This window comes from Trichogramma pretiosum, unplaced genomic scaffold, assembly GCF_000599845.2.
Source record: "Trichogramma pretiosum strain Unisexual culture from Peru unplaced genomic scaffold, Tpre_2.0 scaffold5, whole genome shotgun sequence".
In the NCBI taxonomy this organism is placed as follows: Eukaryota; Metazoa; Arthropoda; class Insecta; order Hymenoptera; family Trichogrammatidae; genus Trichogramma; species Trichogramma pretiosum.
The window spans coordinates 3,587,665-3,610,825 of record NW_019641672.1 but is presented as its reverse complement, the minus strand read 5'-3'; the positions used below and the strand labels follow the sequence as shown (position 1 = coordinate 3,610,825).

At 37.2% G+C, this 23,161-nt stretch overlaps 1 protein-coding gene across 1 annotated transcript in view; it reads right to left on the bottom strand.

Moving 5' to 3' along the window:
- LOC106655683 (putative inorganic phosphate cotransporter) overlaps window positions 1-18,030 on the bottom strand; it is a 47,820-nt gene extending 29,790 nt beyond the window's left edge. The window contains exons 1-4 of the mRNA XM_023460526.1: window positions 17,964-18,030; window positions 12,569-12,985; window positions 7,173-7,324; window positions 6,542-7,082 (exon numbers count right to left, since the gene is read on the bottom strand). Of these exons, the coding sequence (XP_023316294.1) occupies window positions 6,542-7,082; window positions 7,173-7,324; window positions 12,569-12,985; window positions 17,964-18,030 (1,177 nt within the window). The remainder of the gene's footprint in view (window positions 1-6,541; window positions 7,083-7,172; window positions 7,325-12,568; window positions 12,986-17,963) is intronic.
- Between the last annotated feature and the right edge of the window lie 5,131 nt (window positions 18,031-23,161).

The following is a 23,161-nucleotide window of genomic DNA, read 5'->3' as shown; positions in this document are numbered from 1 at the left end:
AAATGCGACGAGCTTTGCTATTTTACTTTTTCATGGCTGTTACACATAACCATCAAGCGTGTACTACTGAGGAAAAAGAATGAAACGATTAATAATAAAATTATCCTCGGAGAAGTATTTTAATGTTATAATCAGTAGGTTGCAGGTTAATTGATTAATTAACTAACCGAGCCGTTCATTTGTTTATTTTCTAAATCCCTTTCTTCCACTCTCTATCTCTCTCTGTTTCTCTTCAGGCTCAGTGTACGTTACCATTACATAACGTAACAAAGATGAACATTTACATGCCACTATTTAGATGACTCGAGTGATAAGCTCAAAGCGAATATAATCGAAGGATCTTTCGTATATAAATGGCTAGTTTGAATAAATATTATCATAAATTTGCATGAACACATACACACTTACATACACATGATTGATTGATTGATTGATTGATTGAATAGTTTTTTATTTGGGACCAAGGGGGAGGAGTACAACCCCATTTGGCCCGGCAACCTAATTTGAACAATAAACAGCAAATAGTAAGAAAAGAAAACAGTTAAAATAAAACAACTTAAAATATAACTTAAAATATAAAATATAAAGCAGATTAGAGCAGATGAGCACGCTGAGTGGGCAAACACAGCGCTCTTAACATTTAGTACTGAAGTACTGAGAGCAAGTACACACACAAAAATATTTACAACTATTTACAAATATACAATAAATTAAAAACTATGCTGTGTCACAGCAATGCAGGTACTAGTCACGCAGGTGACCACCAGCCCGCGGTGAGATAAGCGAGGATGCGAGAGCCGCCCATGAGCCCCACCACCCGGCCAATGCAGGCAGCACGAGCCCTGGACACATACCAGCCACCACGGTGCCACAGTCACACGGGCAAAGGGCAAAGAGAGGCCAGGATAGGTTAAGATTGAGGGCTAGGATAGGGATAGTGTGTCAAGGAGTGAGGGAGGTATGGGAGTGAGGTTTTCAACCTCGCAGCGCTGCAGCCACTCTGTTTTCTCAAGGGAGAGCCAGTGGGAAAGCAGGAATGGACGCGAATTTGGGTTGATGGTATTGAACGGGTAGAAGGCTGGAAGAGAATTGATGAGTTTAGAGGCGGTGTGCACAAGACGCTGCTGAAGGGGATGAGACAATGAATGATGATGATAACGTAATGAGTATAGTGCAAAGTGGATTTTAGATGAGATTGATGAGATATGGGAGTCCCAGTTCAGCGACGAGTCCAGCTGCACGCCTAGAAACTTGATCGAGGATGTTTATTCCAATTCAATGCCGGAGAGAGAAATTTTGGGAAGTCTTCTTCTGCTTAGCGCTTTCACGTGTGTCCGACTGTCAAGCAGAAGGACACGAGTTTTTTGGGCATTAAGGCTAAGGCCATTCTCCTGGGCCCACCTTTGCCCCGCATTCGCATCAGCACCGACGCGCAGCAGAACTGGGACGGTGGAGCATGAGCAATGATTTGCGTGTTATCGGCAAAGATGACAGCATGAAAATGTGAAAGAATGGAGGGAAGAGTGTTAATGAAGATGAAAAATAAGAGCGGTCTGAGTACACTCCCCTGCGGGACACCAGATGTTATTTGATAGGGTGCCGAGTGTGAGCCGCCATCATTCCGCACAGCCAGCGTGCGGAGGCTCAAGTAACTGGCAAACCATCGTATGGTCATGTCATCGCATTCAACCTCACGCAAACGCATGAGCAATTTGTGGTGTGGAATAGAGTCGGACGCCTTGGAAAAATCGAATGAAACTACTATTGCGATCTCGCGCTTATCAATGGCGGTACGGACACGCTCAGTGACGTCCAAAATACCTGGTGGAGTGACTTGGACGAAAATCGTGCTGATGAGGTGTGAGAAGGTTATGTTCGATTAGGTGTGACAAGAGTTGGGAGTGAATGACGCGTTCGAGTAATTTTGATATTTCAGGCATTAGGGCAATGGGGCGAGTATAGTTCATTGATGCGGGCGTAGATGTTTTTGATAGTTGTATGATGGAAGCGTGTTTCCATGCGGAGGGAAAAGTTGATGAAGCTATGGAGGCGTTGAAGATAGATGAAAGGGGAGCTGACAGCGACTGTGAGGCAAGCATTAACATCGGCGAGATGATTCCGTCTATGCCTATGGATTTAGATGATATGCTGGAAAAAAGCTTGGTAACGTATGAAGGAGTGATAGGTTGGAGGGTAAACGTTGTATGCGCGTTTGGAAGTGGAGATGAGCAGATTGAGTTTACTATTTCTGGGGGTAATGGCCGTGAACAGGTGGAAATACGTGCGTAATGCTGCACGAGGGTGTCCGCAGTAAAATGTAGAAGGGGTGACAGGTGCCCCGTGGATAGTACGCAGTTGGAAAGTGCCTCGTGTCCAACTTAGATGCATAGTATGTATTTTTATTCGTGTCCATCCTGCAGTGCGCCTCTGCACGCAGGACTCGGTATTGACAGAGGTCCACGTTGCAGCGACAACGACGGAAACGGCATTAAGCGCGATCACGCGCACGCATTAGTGAACGCACTTCAGAGTCCACCCATGGCTTATGACGCGTTGAAAACGTTGCTGGTCTTAAAGGGGTCACATCATCAGCAGCCGATTGAATAGCGTCAGTGAGCGAGAAGACAGCCGTACCGAGGCTAGGGCCGCACATCGAGTTGGGTAGTAGGTGTACCGAGTTCAGCTGATGTAAAATGGTGCTGTTCAATGTATGGGAGGTTACAGTAAGCCAGGATCGCACCATACGGATCGTACAAGAGCGTACTAGTGCCTCTGAAGTTGGTAGACGAAAAATTTGTTACCGCGCACGTATCTTTATTCTCTACTAGGTATACATACTCCCAAGTCACGAAGCAAAGAGTATTGAGACGCACGTTTAAGAGTGGGGGCATACGTTTTCTTTCTCTATCTCTCTCTCGCCTTCGAACGGCATGCGAGCTTGGTATCAACTATACACAGCGTGTGTATTACAACGGACCCCTTCCATGATCATTTAGCGGTCTCCCACTCAGCGTGAACGTCATAGACATTCTCTTCTCGCTTTGTGTTCACTGTTCTGTCAAGTGTGTTAAGCTTACAACGTGACTCATGCAAACAATTTCTAAAATTGCGATCCAAAAAGGTGTAGAGAGATAAACTTTTTTTTTAACGAAAAAAATCGTGTATTCTTCGTAAATATTCTCAATTTGTGAAAATATATTATCGTGACTCGTGCATTAGCTTTGTTTACTTTTGATTTGGCGATCATAGGATCGTATAATTTACCATTGGACGAAACAGAAGTAAGACCTGAAGCTGTTTGGATTGCATAAAGAGTAAGTATCAATGCAATTATTTCATTGTGTAGAGCACTGCACTTCAGCGCGCATTTATTTAATCATATAGAGTCCTGTAGAACATTCGCGAGATCTATCATTTGTTTTTTTTATTCGTTGGTTCGTAGAAATCGCCCTCTCTCTCTCTCTCTCTCTTTCTTTATCAAACGCCCATTATACGTGCGCGCGAATCGTGGCCAGCAAAAACCTGTCGAAGATATGCAAATTCACGGCGAACATTATTTGCCAATTATCTCGAACATTGTAGGTGGTGGTGGATTACGTTTGACATTATACAGCATCGTGATGAGATCGTGACCGGCCGCGAATGGAACCAACGATTTAGAATGCTCCAAAACCAGGCTAGGGTCTTTCACGATGCATAGGTCCAGACAGGTTTCACGCAGTGAACCATATGCTAAGATGACATGATGAGTTGGCTCGCTATTGATAATGTAGAGGTTGTAAGCGGAGAGCAAGTGCTTTAGGTAGATCGAATGCCGATTCTTATATTTCAATGTGTTGATGTTGAAATCTCCACTAATTATGACGTGATCAAAGGATGGCATGAAATAAGAAAGTTTATCTAAAAATACTATTGGGTAGCATGAATTTGGACGACGATATATGACAGCGAATAGAAGTTTAAAGGCAGGTAGTGTAGTTGGAGTTATGGAACAGATGAGGTATTCGGAGTAGCTAGAAAAAATGGGATTTGATGCACAGAGAATGGAGACCCTTGAGTCATTTCTTCGGATCTTTACGGTAAATATTATAGTTGGGAAGTGAAAAAAGGGCTGAATTAATGTGTGGTTTCAGAAAGGTTTCATTTAAGGCTATTATATCGTATGAGTTTGATGATGAAATGTGTTCAATGCTATTGAAATGAGAGGGTAGACGATTGATGTTGGAAAACGCGATACTTAGAGTGTGGGGGTGGGAGCTGGCGGGGGCCGGATGGTATGATATAGCTCCCGCTGCGTCCACTCAACTGGAGGGCTCGGCGGCGTCATGCACAGCCCCGCACTGCCTAGGCTGGAGCTGGTTCAGCACCAAAATTGGTTGCACGCCAAGAGCAGATTGCATATACACACACAGGCCACGTCGGACGGGCGTGAGATAATTTTGCTCGCGAGAGCGACGCTGCGCCGCGCGCAGCAAGCTGTATACGTGGGGTGGTAAGATGACCGAGATAGTGAGGGGAGCCGCCTCCTTCATGTCAAAAAGATGCGAGAGAGATGCGCCAGACGCACGCCGGTACGCCCGGGCGGCCTCGTCGCGCCAGGCAGCACACGAAAAGCGGACCACCATCGTCTTGGTGGCGGTATGAACAGAAGCGGTCGAGGGGCCATCCAGGCGGCGTACGCGCCACTCGCGCACACTAACAATGTGCGGACATAGCCTGGCTAAGTCTAGCACTTGCAATATTCTTTCAGCGGTACGGAGCGACATCTCAGCCGAAAGCGGCAGTCCATCCAAGCGTACCTCATACTCGTCTTGATGTGCCGGGTCAGTAGATGAATCCGAGGCAGCCCCAAGCGCGCCCCAGCTGGGCTCAGCCTCTAAAAGGGCATCCAAGCGTTCGGAGAGGAAGGCGGTCGAGGCGGGCAAACAGTGATGCCACCAGATTAGGGGTCAAAACCGTAGATTGTCCGGCAGTAGCGGGTGTACTCTGAGAGGCAGGGGGCACATTCAAACGCGGCATGGCAGATTGTGTCGCAGAAGTGTGCAGTACCGAAGTAGGCGTCGCTGAGTCGACTTGGAGAGGGGAGCCTCGTGCAGGCATGGCCGTAGCAATTGTAGATGCGCCAAGAGGCGGACTCTCTGGAGCGCGTCTTTTTTTGCGCTGAGTGCAAGCTGCAGTGGTGCCGGTCCCAGGCACAGTTGCGCGCTTTAATGAGCTGCGAAACTGAGTACGAGTCTCAGTGGGTTTCGCTGGCGAAGGTGATTGAGTCTTGCGGATACCGGTCCGCAAGGAAGATACCCGAGCGATAGCCCCCGTCCCTCGTTGAGCAGGTTTTACGGCTACCGTCCGACTGTGCTTCAGTGAACAATTTGAGGCTGATTGTGAAGAACGAAGGAGCTTGGATTTAGGAGGAACTATCGGTAGGGGGTCTACGGATAGTGGTGGTAAGGTAGGAGTAGTGGATGACGGGGAAGAGAACGACTCGAGTGGCTAAAGCGGCTAGGGATGGACAGTCAAACTGTCAAGGGATGAGAGATCGGGCAGGGAAGAGGTAGATGGGAGTATCACTGCGTCTTCTCTAGAAGTAAATAATAACAAAAATTTATAACTTGATACATTGTAAAACAATTTATTTGTATTATACTATAAAAAAATAATCAATCTGAATTAATTTTATTCATATACACTGAATATTTACATTGATCATAAAGTTAAACTATTAAATAACATAATCATTTGATCCCATTGAACAAAACAAAAAACACAACAATTTTTATTTTATAATTAACAATACATTCCACATTTTTATAAAATAATGCTTAACTAAATTAAAGATATAAATAATGAATTTTATTTAACATACTCTCACAAAAAATCTTTATTGAAAGTTAATCTCAGTATTGATTGGTTTTTTCCTTTAAATTTATATAATTATAAATCAAAATCGATGTTATAATAAGTTCTTTAAATGAATACGGAATTTCAATATTATTTAAAACCAGATTCAACGCTTGATGCGAGACTTATAGTATATCATTCTGTTACTGGTATTATAGATTATCATAAAAGTAATAACATGGTTTTTTGAAAACATTGTCGGAGCAGTGTTGTTCCGAGACAAATTCTACTGTTCTATGGTGAAGAGTACTGGTGGTGCTCTGACGTCTGAGTTTCGAAACTCAGATTATATCTAGAATTACACTAAGAAATACTATTAATTCTATTCGCGCCCTAAAAACGACTGCTTAGTTTTCAGTTTCAGAACTCAGACGTCAGAGCACCACCAGTACTCTTCGCCATAGAACAAGAGCGTAAAGTTTGCCCCGAACCAATGGTACGTCTGAGTTCAAACCGGATTTTTGCTTTCCTGATTTTTCATGTTCTAATATTTATCCTCCAACTTTCATCTGTTTCATAAGATACGCAGTTGTAAGCGCCTAAACATCGTTTCATTTTATTAATGTTTGAGACTTATCAGATTCTGGTGGGCTTGTATGAGTTCCGCTTGCACGAATACTTAATTCAATATGATTTTCGTTACTATCGACTTGGGGATTCGCAGCTTCTGAATCATTTTCCACTGCCGCAGATTGATCGTCCCAAATCTGCCTTTCAGTCGATCCAAACACTTGGAAAACTACAGCTCCTATTAACCAAATAGCCGCTGTTAAGGAAAAAAGGGTTTTCCACTGATCTGGGTTAGTGGCATCTGTAACGATGGCGCCATGTACTAAGGGTGCAGCGGCGGCACCAATATTAGCGATGGTATTCAAATTGCCCATGAGAAGTCCAGCGTGATTCGATGAAAGATCCAAATGATTGGCATGGTGACCACTGTATATGGTTATGTTTGTAGTTATTCCGATGTATAATAGAATTATCGCGAAAACTGAATTTTCAGAGTTAGTATAGCCGAGAACCAATATGCAAAGTGCAGGCACGACCATCCCAAAACCATTCCACAGCATACGTGATGACCTCGTGGTTAAAGTTCCATTTTTTATAAGCATGTGATTGAGCCAAATCACCAGCAAACTAAATGTAAACGCGGTAAAATACGGTAAGCCTGAATGAGTGCCGATCTACAGAATGAAAAGAAAAAAAACATAATGAAATAAAAAATTCCTTTAATTTTAAAATTATGCAAAATGTTCAAATAATATATTACTCACGGTGGTCAAATCCATTTTCAATATTTTATCCAAGTATTCCGGACTCTTGGTTGCCAGCATCCAAAAACAAAATGTCTGAGAGCATTGAGCTACTAGAAGCGCATATACTGGACCAGACGATGCTATGGATTTCCAGGGAAAAGGTCCAGGCGCTTTTTGTTCATGATTTCGTGAATTCATAATGTAATTTTTTTCTTCGACAGATATCGACGAATGACGGTTGGGGCTTTCACATCCATAGAATATCCAACCAATTGCCCACAAAATGGTGATTCCTCCCCATAATGTAAAACAATACTCCCACCCCTTTGGGTCAATTGAAGAAATAACTCCGGATAAGAAGAAAGAACAAACATTTCCGAACCAGCCCGCGCCGTACACTATTGAAACTAAAATAAAAGAGTTTGTCATTAACAACATTCTGATTTACAGCCAAAAAATGAAGGTTTATGAATTTATTGTGAGGAATGAACAATATATATATAAAAATCGGAGAAAATGGTAACAAGAATGTAAGTGTAAATGGGTTGCTCTGTGTGAATTGTAGACTGAAAAATATATATAAGGAAAGAGTCCCTTAGTGTATGTTTGTAAGTGTGTGTGAGAGTGAGTATGTATGTTGACAGTTGAGTATATACATCATGAGGTTCGAATGAGGAAATCAGTATAGAGCTGAAAGTGTGAGAGTTGGGACTAACGATAATAATTGAGATAATTGTCGTTTCTCGATTTACAGGTATAATTTGTAAATAGTAATTTATAAGTTTAGTTAATTTATGTTTAATAAAAATTACTCGATTTACAGAGCAACAAAAAAATCAATTTATTGATAAAACCCCAACATCTTTCACATTATAAAACGACAATTTTCTGTCAAGATTTAGTCACTATGGAAAAGTTACAATTTGAGGTGATTATGAAAGGAGCGGCAGATGGAAAAACTAATATTATGTGTGTTAATTCGATTGCTACGCAGCACGGAGATAGATATAGTTTACCGCTAGAACTGCAACCAGCAGCACTGCATAAAGAATTTGTGAAAACAACGGTGCATGAGAGAGTGAAAAATGTATTAAAAAAAAGACATCAAAAACGCTCAGTTTGGGTAGAGTTAACGGAAGAGTTAAAGAAATCTTATTTTGATGAATGTGGAAATATCATTTTCGAAGACACATTATTGGAAGAGTTTGTAGAAGCTTTGGAGGAAACTAAAAGTGAAGAGAGTTTAGCAGATGTAGTGAAGCAATTGATGCAAAAAGAATCAGTTACCAAAAATTTGAGGAAAGTATCAGAGAAATTTAATATTGAAAAGTATTCGGGTAAGAACGTAAACGTAGTACAGTGGCTAGATTTGTTCGAGGAAGAATGTGTCCGATTCGATATAGTTGAAGATGAGAAAATTATTGAAGTGTTTAGATACTTCTTAGATAAAAATAGTTTAGATTGGTATAGTTCTATGCTGATAAAGGAAACTGCTGGTTCCAATTGGAGTGTGTGGAGAAAAAAATTTTTGGAGACGTACACAAAAAAAGGTTGGAATTCGGTCACGTACGCTTTGTCTTTTAAATTTATTGAGGGCTCGCTTGTGGATTATGCGGTGAAGAAAAAACGCTTGTTGTTAGAATTAAGGAAAACAATGGACATCGGAACAGTTATTGATTTGATTTCATGGGGTCTACCAAGATTTATTTTGAATAAGATAGAGAGAGATAATTTAAAGCAAATTGAAGATTTATACTGTGAATTAAATAAATATGAATATCTAGTGAAGAAAGGTACATCCAAATCAGAGGTAAATACGGTCAACGAGAGTTATAACTCAAGAAAAGTAGAATCAAAACAAGCTTGTCAAGTATGTTTGAAATTGAATAAAGGCAAACGATATCACCCGGAAGATATATGCTGGTTTAATGGTAAAAATGAAAATAAAGGGAAAGAGCTTAGAAACAGACAAGTAAACAATGTAGCTTTGGAAGTAGATGATTTTTGCGAGGAAGAAAAAAACTAAGAGTCACACCATTAATCACAATAAACTTAAAAATAAATGATACTGTTGAAGTCGTGGCTATATATGATTCAGGAGCAAATGTCTCTCTGATAAGTTCCAAATTAATTAAAATAAAAGCAAAAAAAGTAAAGAATAGTCAGCGATTCAAGGTACAAACGATTGATGGTGTGAAGGAAACTCTCGGAATGATTAAAATTCAAATAGAAATAGGAAGTATAAAAAAAGTAATGAGGGTATTTGTAGTAGACAAAAAAGAAATGCGACGAGATTTTTTACTTGGATTGGATATGATTCAAGAATTTAGATTGAATCAAGATGAAAAGTTAAAAATTACGCAAGTATTGGAAAGTCCCAAGATCAAAGAAAATTATGAAAATAAAAATGAAAATGAAGTTTTGATCAATTTTAATGAGTATATTTATGAGAGTGATTTTGCAATTAAGATAGATCATTTAAATTATCAGCAAAGACAAGTGATTGAAAGTATAGTAGATAAGTATAAGCAAGTTTTTGCAAAAGACAAGTATGATGTGGGGATGGTAAAAAAATACGAGGCTCATATAGACTTACAAGTTGATAAATTTTGCAGTAAGCGACCATATAGGTGTAGCATCGAAGACAGAAAAGAAATAGAGATGCAAATTTCAAAGCTGCTTGAAAAGAATTTAATAGAAGAGTCATATAGCCCGTTTGCTGCGCCAGTGACATTAGTATTTAAAAAAGAAGATAATAAAAGATCAAGGATGTGTATTGATTTTAGAGAGCTGAATAAAATCGTAGTACCGCAGGCGCAACCGTTCCCATTGATTCAGGACTTGGTAGTCAAGGTTAGAAATTGTAAATATTTTACGTCTCTGGATATTAATTCGGCTTTTTGGGCCATCCCGTTACGTGTCAAGGATAGATGTAAAACAGGATTTGTCACACAAGAAGGGCATTTCCAGTGGACGGTTCTGCCATTTGGATTAAAGACCGCGTCTGCAATTTTCCAAAGGATTCTTAGTAGTATCCTAAGAAAATATAATTTAACAGATTTTGCAGTAAATTATATTGATGACGTTTTGATATTTTCTAAATCATTTGATGAGCACGCTAAACATATTTCAATGGTGTTTGAAGCAATCATTATAGAGGGATTTAGAGTAAAATTCACAAAGTGTAATTTTGCAAATAATTCGGTCAAGTATTTGGGACATATTATAGGATTCAATACAGTAAGGCCTCTAAAAGATAATTTAGTTTCAATAAGAGAATTTCCTACACCGAAAAATCAAAAAAATGTTCGGCAATTTGTAGGTAAAATAAATTTTTATCATGAATATATTCCGAAGATAACAACAATTTTGGAGCCGTTACACAAGTTATTAAGAAAAAATGAACCCTTTGTATGGTCTGCTGAGTGCGAGGAGGCGTTTGAGAAGATAAAAGGATTACTTTGTTCTCAGCCAGTGTTGGAAATATTTGATAGAGAATTACCTATAATAATCTATACTGATGCGAGTCTGGTAGGAATTGGTGCGGTGTTAAAGCAAATTCAACTTAATGGTGAAGAAAAAACTGTGGCATTTTTTTCAAAAAAATTGAATGAAAGTCAGAAAAAGAAAAAAGCTGTATTTTTAGAGTGTCTGGCAATTAAAGAAGCAATAGCATTTTGGAAATATTGGCTAATGGGAAAGTCTTTTATAATTTACACGGATCATAAACCCCTGGAGAAGTTGAATTTGAAGTCACGTATTGATGAAGAACTAGGAGAACTCACGTATTATATATCGCAATTTGATGTAGAAATAAAATATGCACCAGGAAAAAACAATATAGAAGCTGACTGTCTCAGTCGAAATCCGGTACTGGATGCAAGTGAGAAGTATAAGGAAATACTAGAAGTGGTGAATTCAGTGGAGTTGATAGATATTGTAAAAGATCAAGAGGAAAATGTTCTTTTAAGTGCTGAAAAAGGAGTAGCGAAGAAAAATAATATTTATTATAAAAAAGGAAGAAAAAGAGATAAAATTTTATTAACAGAAGAATTTAGTAAAAAATTAATAAAAAAAATACACGAAGATATGTGCCATATAGGCATTAAACAATTACAAATGAAGATAAGTCCAATATATACAGCTAAAAATCTTAGTAAAAATATTAAAAAAATATGCTATCAGTGTGCAACATGCATCAAGAATAAGTCGAGAAGAAATGATAAGATCGGATTGATGTCGCAGTTAGGTCCAGCATCAAGACCTTTTGAAATTGTTTCGATTGACACCATTGGAGGTTTTGGAGGTTCCCGATCGACAAAAAAATATCTGCATCTGTTAGAAGATCATTTCACAAGATTTGCTTATATATTATCATCAAAGACTCAAAATGCACAAGACTTTATAAAGCTATTAAAAAAAATACCAGATATGACGGAGATTGGCATGGTGCTCACTGATCAGTATCCGGGAATAAATTCCACTGAGTTTAAGGCGTTTTTGTCGGATAGAAATATTCCAATAGTTTTCACAGCAGTGAATGCACCATTTTCAAATGGCCTGAATGAGAGGCTAAATCAAACTCTAGTCAATAAAATCAGGTGTAAAATGAACGAAAAAAGAGAAAAAAAGCGTGGACAACGGTGGCACAAGAATGTGTTGATAAGTATAATGAAACCGAGCATACGGTTACAGGATATGCTCCGAAATATCTATTAAATGGCACGGATGTAAGGTTATTACCAGAAGAATTGAAAGAAACAGAAACTAGTAAAAATTTATTTAATGATAGAGAAATAGCATTAAAAAATTCTATAAGATCACATGAATACAATAAAAAGAGATTTGATAAAAATAGGAAAGAATATAATTTTAAAATTGGTGAGAAAGTTTTTGTAGAAAATGGCAATAAATTAAATAGAAAAAAACTTGATGAAGTAAGAATTGGTCCGTATACGATAGTGGAAAAAATATCAAATTCAATGTATAAAATAGATACGGGTTTCAGAAAATATGAATCTAATATCTTTCATGTAACAAAATTAATTCCATACAATAGTGATTGTGTTTAATGATAGTACTCCTGTGGGAGGGGGAGATATAAGGAAAGAGTCCCTTAGTGTATGTTTGTAAGTGTGTGTGAGAGTGAGTATGTATGTTGACAGTTGAGTATATACATCATGAGGTTCGAATGAGGAAATCAGTATAGAGCTGAAAGTGTGAGAGTTGGGACTAACGATAATAATTGAGATAATTGTCGTTTCTCGATTTACAGGTATAATTTGTAAATAGTAATTTATAAGTTTAGTTAATTTATGTTTAATAAAAATTACTCGATTTACAGAGCAACACAAAAATCAATTTATTGATAAAACCCCAACATCTTTCACATTATATATATATTGTATATTTACCGAATATTGATCTTTCTTTTTCTGCAGCCCAACGGGAAAGGAAGGTATGCAACGTAGGCATCACAACTCCTTGGCATAGTCCACATACAATCCTACATATGCACACCAACCACACTCCTTGAGATGCCGCAAACGGAATCAACATAGTGCAGACACCGCATAAGGCCACAGACAGTCCAAAAAATATTTTACCGTACCTTTTTCGAGCAATCATTCCTCCAGGTACTTGAGTTACTACGTACCCCATGAAAAAGGTACTCAATATAAAATTTTCCTCTTTCGCGGTCCAATCGTATCTTGGGTCAGCAGATTCGCTTGTCATGGCCACAATTGTTACGTTCATTACTACTCGCATGGCGTAACATAAAAAGAAACTGGCCGCAAGCAGAATTACCTGGTTATACCGTTTTCCGAAGCCTAAAAAATGAAAATATATTAATTATTGTCCAATTATTTTCAAAACATTTGAGAAGAGGATATTATATATCTACTAAAATCGAGCTGAATTGAATAGAAAGTCAAAAAAAAATTCCAATGAACGGTACAGCGCTATTTTGTTCTTAATATAAATTAAGACAATTTCCGATGGGACTTTTTGAAATTGTAAGATTTTACATGAAAGATCGATATATTTTTAAAAAAACATAGTTTTCATTGAGAAATTTTACATTCCAAAAAGGCTCCATCGAGAATCGTCTTAATTTTCAATGAAAAAATAAGATTGTGCCGTAGAATTCAATAATATTTTACTATCATATGCTTTTGATTTGTTTAAGGAAGGTCTTCAAGGTTACAAAATGAGTATGCTGCTTTAAAATGATAATGTTTGTCACATAGTGAAAGAAAGATATTTTTGATCTGATATTACGAGAAAAGATTATTTGACTACGATTGAAATTATTGAGGATTGAACCGTATCGCAGCGCCTTATGTGAACATCCCATAAAAACTAGAGGAATAAGGTAAAATAAGCCATACCCTATTTCTCTAGTTCTTATGTCAATTGACATTGAATGCATAGAGGTGCCGTAGTATCGTTCAGTCCTTTATAAAATTTTTTTATCGCGCTTTTCATAAAACTTTGCTGTTGTTATGGAACAAATGTACAGGGTCTCAACTGTGAGCTCGTCGAGCATATTGGCTCGATGTAAAGTGGCAAAAGGCTGCATGCAGAGAAGTTCGAGCTCGGAGACAGACGCAAAAACCTGCTGGCTGTACAGTACAGAAAAATGGACTTAAACGTTTATTTCCTATTTTTCCTAGTGAACGTGTAAATTATTGAAAAATCCGACTACACCATGAAAAAAGCTGAGAAAATTTCCTATCGAAAGCATATCTTCATTTATTTTTTGAGTCAAATTACGAGCGAGTTTTGATTGTAGCGAGCTGTACAACGCTGAAAACTTCGCGACCGCTATTGTAGCATCTAGGCAACTGAAAACAGCGGTCGCAGTAAAAGAAATTCGCTTGTATATGATTGTAATTAGACGGAAAAAATAAATAAAGACATGTTTTCGATACGAAATGCCCTCAGCTTTCTGATGGTAGTATCAGATTTTCCGAAATATTCAATTTTCCTTACAAAAATTCAAAAATAAACCATGAAAAGCACTTTTTGCGTACCGATTTTTTAGAGATATTTAGCTCGGCATGTTTGGTGTGATTTTCTCGGTGAATATGCAATAGGGTGTCCGTTATTTCCCGACTTTTTTGTATTGCTTCTCCCCCCACCTAGATGTCTTCTATTTGATAAGACAATAAGAAAGCCGGGTTATAGAGTTCGAAAAAATGATTTTAAGGTGGCCCCCAAGCGGCTTGAAGCTTACATGTATTTTAAATTGGAAAAACTTAAAAATTTGATTCTCAGCGATAAAAATGATGAAAAAATTTGAAAAAATTCAGCAAGCCATGTATTTTATGTATTTTTTGATGAGGAATCGATTGGTGACCTTGAATTTGACCTTGAACATAACCTCAAAGCTACAGCGAACCAAAAATCGTTTTTTTCACAGTGACCCCCATTTTTTATTGCAGATTCGAAAAGAGCGGAAAATTTCATGTCTGATTATGTCTTTCGATTTTTTTTCAAGGGTATTCAAAAGGCGCTGCAAATATAGATAAAGCCCTAACTAGTAAAAATTCGAAAATTGCACGCTAAAATTAGGGTTTTATTTGTATCTGTAGCATCTTTATAATGCCCTTGAAAAAACATCAAAAGACTTAATTTGACTTGAAATTTTCCGCTCTTTTCGAATCTGCAATAAAAAGTGGGGGTTACCGCAAAAAAAACGATTTTTCTCAATATTTTGTTCGCTGTAGCTTTGAGGTTATGTTCAAGATCAAATTCAAGGTCCCCAATCGATTCCTCGTCAAAAAATGCATAAAATACATGGGTTTGTGAATTTTTTCAAATTTTTTCATTATTTTTAACGCTGAGAATCAAATTTTTAAGTTTTTCCCATTTAAAATACATGTAAGCTTCAAGCCGCTTGGAGGCCACCTTAAAATCGTTTTTTCGAACTCTATAACTCGTCTTTCTCATTGTCTAATCAAATAGAAGAAATCTAGGTGGGGGAGAAGCAATAAAAAAAGGGTGGTGGACATAACGGACACCCTAATATGCAATGTATCGAAAAATTTGATATCACGATTTGAAAGCTGAGAAAATTTCCTATCGAATGGAGTAGTCAGTCAATTTTTTTAAATAAGTTTTGATACTTTTGCAGCCACTTATAAATTAAGTGAATTGTCGTATTTACACGAAAACATGACTTTTCGGGCCTTAAAACACAAAAGTAGACAGAAAAAAATTACCCATCTTTAAAATTCATGTTCACGCATTTTTTTAGCTTCCTAGAACCTTCAAGAACAATACCCAATGTTCATAGTATGCGTCCAACGAAAAAAAATATTCTGTTTTTTGGTCAAAAAATTCGGAAATAAATTCCGGAATTGCTCATATACGGGGCGAAATTTCTCAAACCTCCTAGCGCCTCGCTCAACAGCGTTTTTGAGCGGAATTGCTCAATTTCTAACTCGCTCTAAAAGTACCTAAACTAATCTGGAAAAAATAACTAACCAGTGATTTCGATAGGAAATTTTCTTAGCTTACAGATGGTGAGGTCCGATTTTCCATTTTCATCTCGGAAAATGCAAGTAAACTTTCAAACTCGAATATCTTAAAAAGTGCCTTTTTTTGCGTTTTTTATTGTTTCAACGGAAAGCTGAGGTCTTTTTACATAAATAACAGTTGTTTTCAAAGTGTAATACACATAATTTCTATGAGAGATACGAGCCAACATAGTCGGCGCTCGGCCGCCCAAAAGCGCAACTCGTGACTCGCTGTAATCGCAACACTCACAAATGACAATGTAATTCGACTAGAAAAATAATTAAAAACATGGTTTTTATGCATTTTTTCTCAGCTTACTCGTGATGCAGTCGGATTTTCCAATAATTTACACGTTCATTGGGAAAAATAGGAAATAAACGTTCAAGTCCATTTTCCTGTACTAAAATGAAAATTATCAAAAGATCCGACTACACCACATGAAGCTGAGAAAAAATGCATAAAAACCATGTTCTTAATTATTTTTCTAGTCGAATTACATTGTCATTTGTGCGAGTTGCGATTACAGCGAGTCACGAGTTGCGCTTTTGGGCGGCCGAACGGCCGAGCGCCGACTATGTTGGCTCGTATCTCTTATAGAAATTATGTGTATTACACTTTGAAAAAAACTGTTATTTATGTAAAAAGACCTCAGCTTTCCGTTGAAACAATAAAAAATGCAAAAAAAGGCACTTTTTGAGATATTCGATCTTGAAAGTTTACTTGCATTTTCCAAGATGAAAATGGAAAATCAGACCTCACCATCTGCAAGTTGAGCAAATTTCCTATCGAAACACTGGTTAGTTATTTTTTCCAGGTTCGTTTAGATACTTTTAGAGCGAGTTAGAAATTGAGCAATTTCGCTCAAAAACGCTGTTGGGCCAGGCGCTAGGAGTTTTGAGAAATTTCGCCCCATATACGGCTCTTCACATAATACAAAAGATCATCCAACAAGATAAAACTTATATCAATCGATTTCTTAGATCTTCAAAATGAGATTCCAAAAAAAATAATATGTGGTTGACGATCAAACTTTCGAGATAAACAAGTTAAAAAATGGCGATTTTAACACGGGCTCTTCTGGGACGCGGTCTTTTATTGTTTATAACTAATTTAAAAGATCAACCATCTTAATAAAAAATATATTTTTTGAAAGAGAAAGTTCTAAGCTTTCGATTGGTATACCAATATGTTAAAAATTACCCCTTAACGAACTAACTTATGAGTAATTAAACAAAATCATTGATTTCGAATAGTGTGAGCGGTTATCTGCCTAATTTGAGAATGAGACAGACAGATGCCTCGAGAAAGAGACAAACAGATGCCTCGCTGTACTATTATTATGATTGGTGTAGAGCCTCCTTAACAGGTCTTTTTAACTTATTTTGTATAAAAACTGAGATAATGCTAGGCAATTGTAAAAATAATTTCATCGTTTCACTAAATTAGAATTTAAAAAATATTAAACTAATTTATATGATTCAAGTTATCTTTATCGTGATTTCTTTATCTATGAACTATACTTTATGACCTAATCGAATGATTTTTCTTCTTTACAAAACGTGAAAAATTGCGTTTATTTGAGAACAATCATTTGTAATAATTCAATCATCCATCACATTAATTAATTTTAATTAATATGATAATTTAATTAATTAATAAGGTGTATCAAGTGTCTATTTTTAGCAGAAGTTGGCTTTTGAATGTGAATAAATTTGCAGAAAAATTGAATTTTCATTTGAGTTTTTTTCGACTAAAAGTCATCATTCGAAAAATTACAAAAAAATAGTATCAATAAATTATTCAGATTCACCTCGTAATAGTCATTAATATATAAAAATTGTCACGTTACGATAACACGCGTGTAAGTAAAAGTCTAAGAAATTCTATATGTATTATGGTACACCAAGTATGGTCGAAATCCACATGCATACAAATTCCAATTGATAAAATTTTTGCGATTTTTTATTTGTAAATAATATTTCATTTCAGTGTAAAACTTGATACAAAAATTAAATCATATTAGAGTCATAATAAATATAAAGAAAGAAAAAAATATCTGTTCAAACGATGGCACTCGGATTTTTAAAATTTTTTCAGGTCAATAAGTTGATAAACACGGATAATGCATATGAGTACTTTGAATAAAATGAATTTTTTGTTTTTTATGGAAAATTTCAAAGTGTCTAGTATTTCTACTTTTTTCAACTAATCTTTGACTGAATGGCAAATATTGAGAAACATTCATGTACAAATGATGAAAACATTTATTTACAGATTATATACCTTTTGGCTTGGGAAATTCTTCCTTTTGCGTACTATTTTCGATGTCTTGTTGAGATGAAGCTTCCATCTTGTAGATAAACTTAACAATTTTTCACAATTTGTATAAAGTCCAACACTTGCTTCACTTAAAAGATTACACTAGCAGTTCGATCTGTACAAAAAGGCAATAGGCTCTTGACTGAGCACGTGTAGGCGCTTAAAATTCTTTAACCATCATAGATCTTTTTATCCCTACTTCCAATAATTTTTTTGAATTCCACCTGATAATTGTAACGATGCCATTAACTCCAAATCTCATACTTAGTATTTTGTCTAATTGATAATAAAGCGTCGCCCAAACGAATTAATTATCAATTAACTAACTAATTACTAGCATAAAAAGATAAGCACTTGAAATCAGATAACTAGACTACAAAGATACACATTGTAGCCTTTGAAGAAGTTCACCAATGATTAAAAAATAAAAAATAATGGTTTTGAATATAAATAAATAGATATCATACTTGTAAAGAATTTATTTAACTTAAAATATATTATATTTTTACTCGAAAGGGGGAAAGATATGAAAAAAGTATTGATAGTTTGATCCATATACTTAGCACAATTATTTAGATCCTTTATTTGACCATAGTTTTTTTTTATTCGAAATTTTATTATTTCTATGTGTTATTTATTATTAGAGAAGATATGTGTCGCAAAGCTCGCCTTGAACCAGCAGCCCGCTCGACACTGAAGCGCCTCATATATTTTATTATACTTTATAATTAAGTATAATCATAGTTTTGAACTACCATAAAGAAAAATCGAGTTCCTGTTTCATCCCTCATCGCACAAAATACTATTTTAAGGTAGCTTGCCCGTAACCATAACAATAGTACAGCGAGGCGTATGTCTGTCTCTTTCTCGCATAGGCAGGCAACTGCTCGCACTATTCAAAATCAATGACTTTACGCACATTTTGTTTAATTACTCATTAGTTAGTTCGATAAGCGGTAATTTTTAACATACCAATCGAAAGGTAGTGACTAGAAGCATAACATACTCATTTTTGATGAAGATCTGTTGTTTAATAAAAAAAGTTATGGCCTAAAATGTATGAAATTATAATGGCCTCCCATAAGAGCCCATGTTTAATTTGCTATTTTCTACGGCTTCGTTCTCAAAAATTAGTTCGATAACCCATGCTGAAATTTCTACAGCATATCAAGGGCACTTTAAATGACATTTCTGCAAAGTTTCATAAACATCTGTTGTCGAACCGTTTTACTGATGAGCCATCTTAAATAAAGCTTACTATTTAAATGTCTCAAAACCATGTTTTATACGAATTATGAATTAAGAAGCTTGTAAAAAGCAATTGATTGTAATAACTCAAAAATGACTAAATAAATACGACATTTAATTAAATTGTGTGCCACAGCGCTATTTTATTTCTTTATGACATAATAATGAACAAAACATGAAAATACTGATTGCTAAATTGGTTGACCACAAAATACAAAAGATAATCCAAAAATTGTTTGGATTATCTATCTAAAAGACGCTGGGCTTGATGATAGCCAAACGTTTTGCGATGCAGCTTCCTCATTTTGCTAAACAGAAATCGAGGCTCACATTTACTCATGAGTAATTATTCAAAGGCTTTTGTTACACGCGAAGACAATATAATAACGTTAAACCATGGCTAAAAGACCTATTGTATACATATATTATATGCATCGACAGCAACTCTACAAAGTTCACACGCGCGCATATTGTGTTGTCTATAATAGTCCTTGTGTGGAGGAATAGGATGCGAATTTATCTGTATGTGACGCGCAAGTCTTGCGTCTATGTGATATTAAAACTGAATCGATCCTCTATAATAATACATATCTTCTCTCTCTCTCTCTCTTTTTCTCTGTTTCTCGTTACGAGTGAGCGAGAACGCGTTAAAAACCCGTTTTAGAAAGTAGAAAACTGGTCGAGCTGGAAATCGGTTGTATAATTGCAGCTGCGATCGATCGTTCGTGCTGTGTATGTTATATCTGCATATTATATGGAGTGCATATGTGTGTATGCGGCCTTACCGGCACACATTAGGCGCTGCAGCTCAAGCAAACATTATAAGTTTGCTTTGCTCAAATAATAACACGTGTCCTATTTCATTTACGCGATTATTTTTTCTCTCTCTCTGCTTCTTTTTTTCAACCATCTACGGCGTATGCGTGAAGCATGGCTTGAATGGCATGTAAACAGCGTGCGCAGTGCTAGACTCGTCCGCATATGTACACACGAGAATCGCGAAAAAGTATATATGATTATTGAATTCCAATGAAGCTTTTCTTTGGTGCTAGTAATGCGCGAGGATAGCATACGCATACAGCTTCCACATATCCCGTGCGCATTAAACATCCTGTGTAATCAAACTTAAATAATAATCCAAGGTGGTGCATGATAGTCTGTCTCCTACTCCAAGTGCGCATGCCTACATGAGTGTATTCTATAGCTAGTCGAGTTTTCTTCCAATTATCATCTCCCCAATGCACAGACGTAATAAATGATAAAATACAAAGGAATCACATCAGCTTTGCATTCACAGAAAACTAGAATATTTTTATATTAATCGACGTAGAGCGTAGGTGTGATGTGCCATTGATTTTTAAATCAATACCCAAGTGGAAGGTTGTGGGTTATTTTTTATACGTCTCATTGCGAGTTAAGATTCCATTTAAATTTTTCTCTCTTCCGATATGTATAGTAATATCCGTTTTCACTTTATGTAGCCAAACTAATACCCAATTAAAGAACAATTACCGGGATTAATAACCAGTTAAGGAAAGATTATCAGAATTTTCTAAAAATCGATTTTTTTTCCTATTCTTTTGACTCCTTATACCTTCAAGAAGCCCCTACTCCAATAATTTTTCTATATTCGAACATTAACTTATTTTTTAATGACTAAGTGATCTTGCAGCGCGCATATAACTTTTAGTGAATACCAACAGCTTTAAACGCTTTTTTTTCGAAAATATGATTACATGTGTATTTATACACTGAGGACAATTAATTACTGGATCTACTCGTTCAACGCGTACCGAATTTTGCAAACTTGTTCATTTACTTATCCAGTACAGTAATTTACTACAATCAAACAAAGAACAGAAAATTCATATAAATATAAAATGAGAAAAGTCCACAAAAAATGTTCTCTAATGTTTTTTTTTTTGGTCTAATGATCATGTACATATATCGGGAAAAAAACTCAATTCGACAGTATACAATCTTTCTTTGATGAGCTTGCACAGTAGCGTGGGCAGCTCGCGACAAGTGTTTCGAATTTTCAATGCGCAAAGTATCCCAAGTATATATTTGTGTGTGTATTTATGTATAGCAATGGGCCCTTGCCACTATACTTTTCCCCTTATACAGTAAATTATCCGCACACATTATACAGCACGTAATCCGAGGGTTAAGAAGGCTAGACGTGGCTCGACCTCTTTTGCTCAAAAGCTGCGTTTACACTGCACACACGCGCACACATCTAGCATAGTTGGTGCGCGCACGGGCCACGGAAATGTTAAGGTCCGGCATACTACACAAAGAGCGCATTAGCCGAGCTCATAAAATAAAATGGCCAATATAGCGTAGGAGAGTGCGGGTGCAAGCAGCCAAAGGCTCGTTTTCATTCGCTGCACCCAGCACATGTACGTAGACTGCTCGGATGAAATAAAACAGAGAAAGAGAGCGAAAAAAAGAGAGGAAAAAAGTAGGTATTCGGTGAAGTGAGACTCGGACGTGAGCTGGCTGTGACTTCGAGTGTACGTAAGTACGCGTGGAGGCATTAAAACCGATTTTTCACCTCCCGCACGATAGATGTGCATTAGTCGTATAGAAGCTACAGGATGGACGAGCAAAACGGCTCGTCTCGCAGTCCTGCTGTTCATATGGGTACGCAAAAAGCGAGAGTCAATTTTTCAATGAGAAACCTGAGTCTTATTAAACAATAAGAAAATTACATGCCAAAGTAAAGAGCTACTATACGATACGCGTAACGCTATACGTGTATAAGCCGCATGTGCGCGTACTGTATGTAGCGAACGAGGCTGCTTATAAAGAGCCGTACATACTTTTGAAATTACTTGATATATAAAAGCTTTTGTACCGACGTACTGCTGCTGCTGCCGCTGCTGTTTCTGCTTTGCACGCAAAAGCACAATGAGAGAACGGCGTCGAGTATATTAAAGCGACTCGTAAACGCATTCGCTCGTATCATCCCGCACGCGCGCGCGCCTCATGGTAATTTTCGTTCTCGGAAAAACGAACAAATCCTCCCGTAAGTTGCACTATAACCGCTGCTACTGCTGTAACGCGCGAGCACGTTTATAAATCGAGGATAAGAAAAGAAAAAAAAGTGCAAGATGAAAACAACGAGCCACGACTCGGAAGTTATGAATAGGAAAAAAAAAGAGTCGAAAGAGAAAGAAAGAGAAACAATGAAGTTCGAGGGGCGAGCACATTGTTCACTGTCGCCTCGTGACTCGCGCGAGGGAGGCGCACGTTATATAATATAATTGAAAAATCGGCTGCACGCGGCGGCAATGATTCAACGATATTCTGCAAATACGGCACTTTCCCGAGATATTTCCAGGGGTTGGACCACTTGAAGCTGTGTAGGTGTGAGTGACTTCACCACTACCACAAGATGAAGGAGAAAAACAATAAGAAGGAAAAGAGGAAGAAAGAACCCATAAGTAGAGACATTTTTACAACTTTTCTCGATATATTTGGATCGTTTTTATTTTTTATATGTGTAATGTCTCTCTGAAGCTAATGTCATGTTCAGGAATCTCAGCCACGAATAATTTGTAATTTAATAACGATCGAGTATTAAGAGTTATCTCAAACAATATTCATATTTTTTTACGAAATTATTTTCTTCAGAATCACTACGTACAGTTTACACTGCCGTAGACCGGTACGAAGCTCAAAAACGAATTCGGTGCTCCGCCGCTGAAATTGTAGCGGGGAAATTGAAAAAAAAAGTTTCGGAGCAGTGCACTGGGCACATAAAAGTACTCGCAGGAAAGGAGAGGGGAAGCAGCTTCGCGTTCGAGCCTCATGCCGCATGCGTGCCGTGAGCAAATTGTAAAGTTGTATATATACGTAGGTATGTGTAGGTATATATGTAAGTTTTGGCCTCGGCAGACACTTCGGCG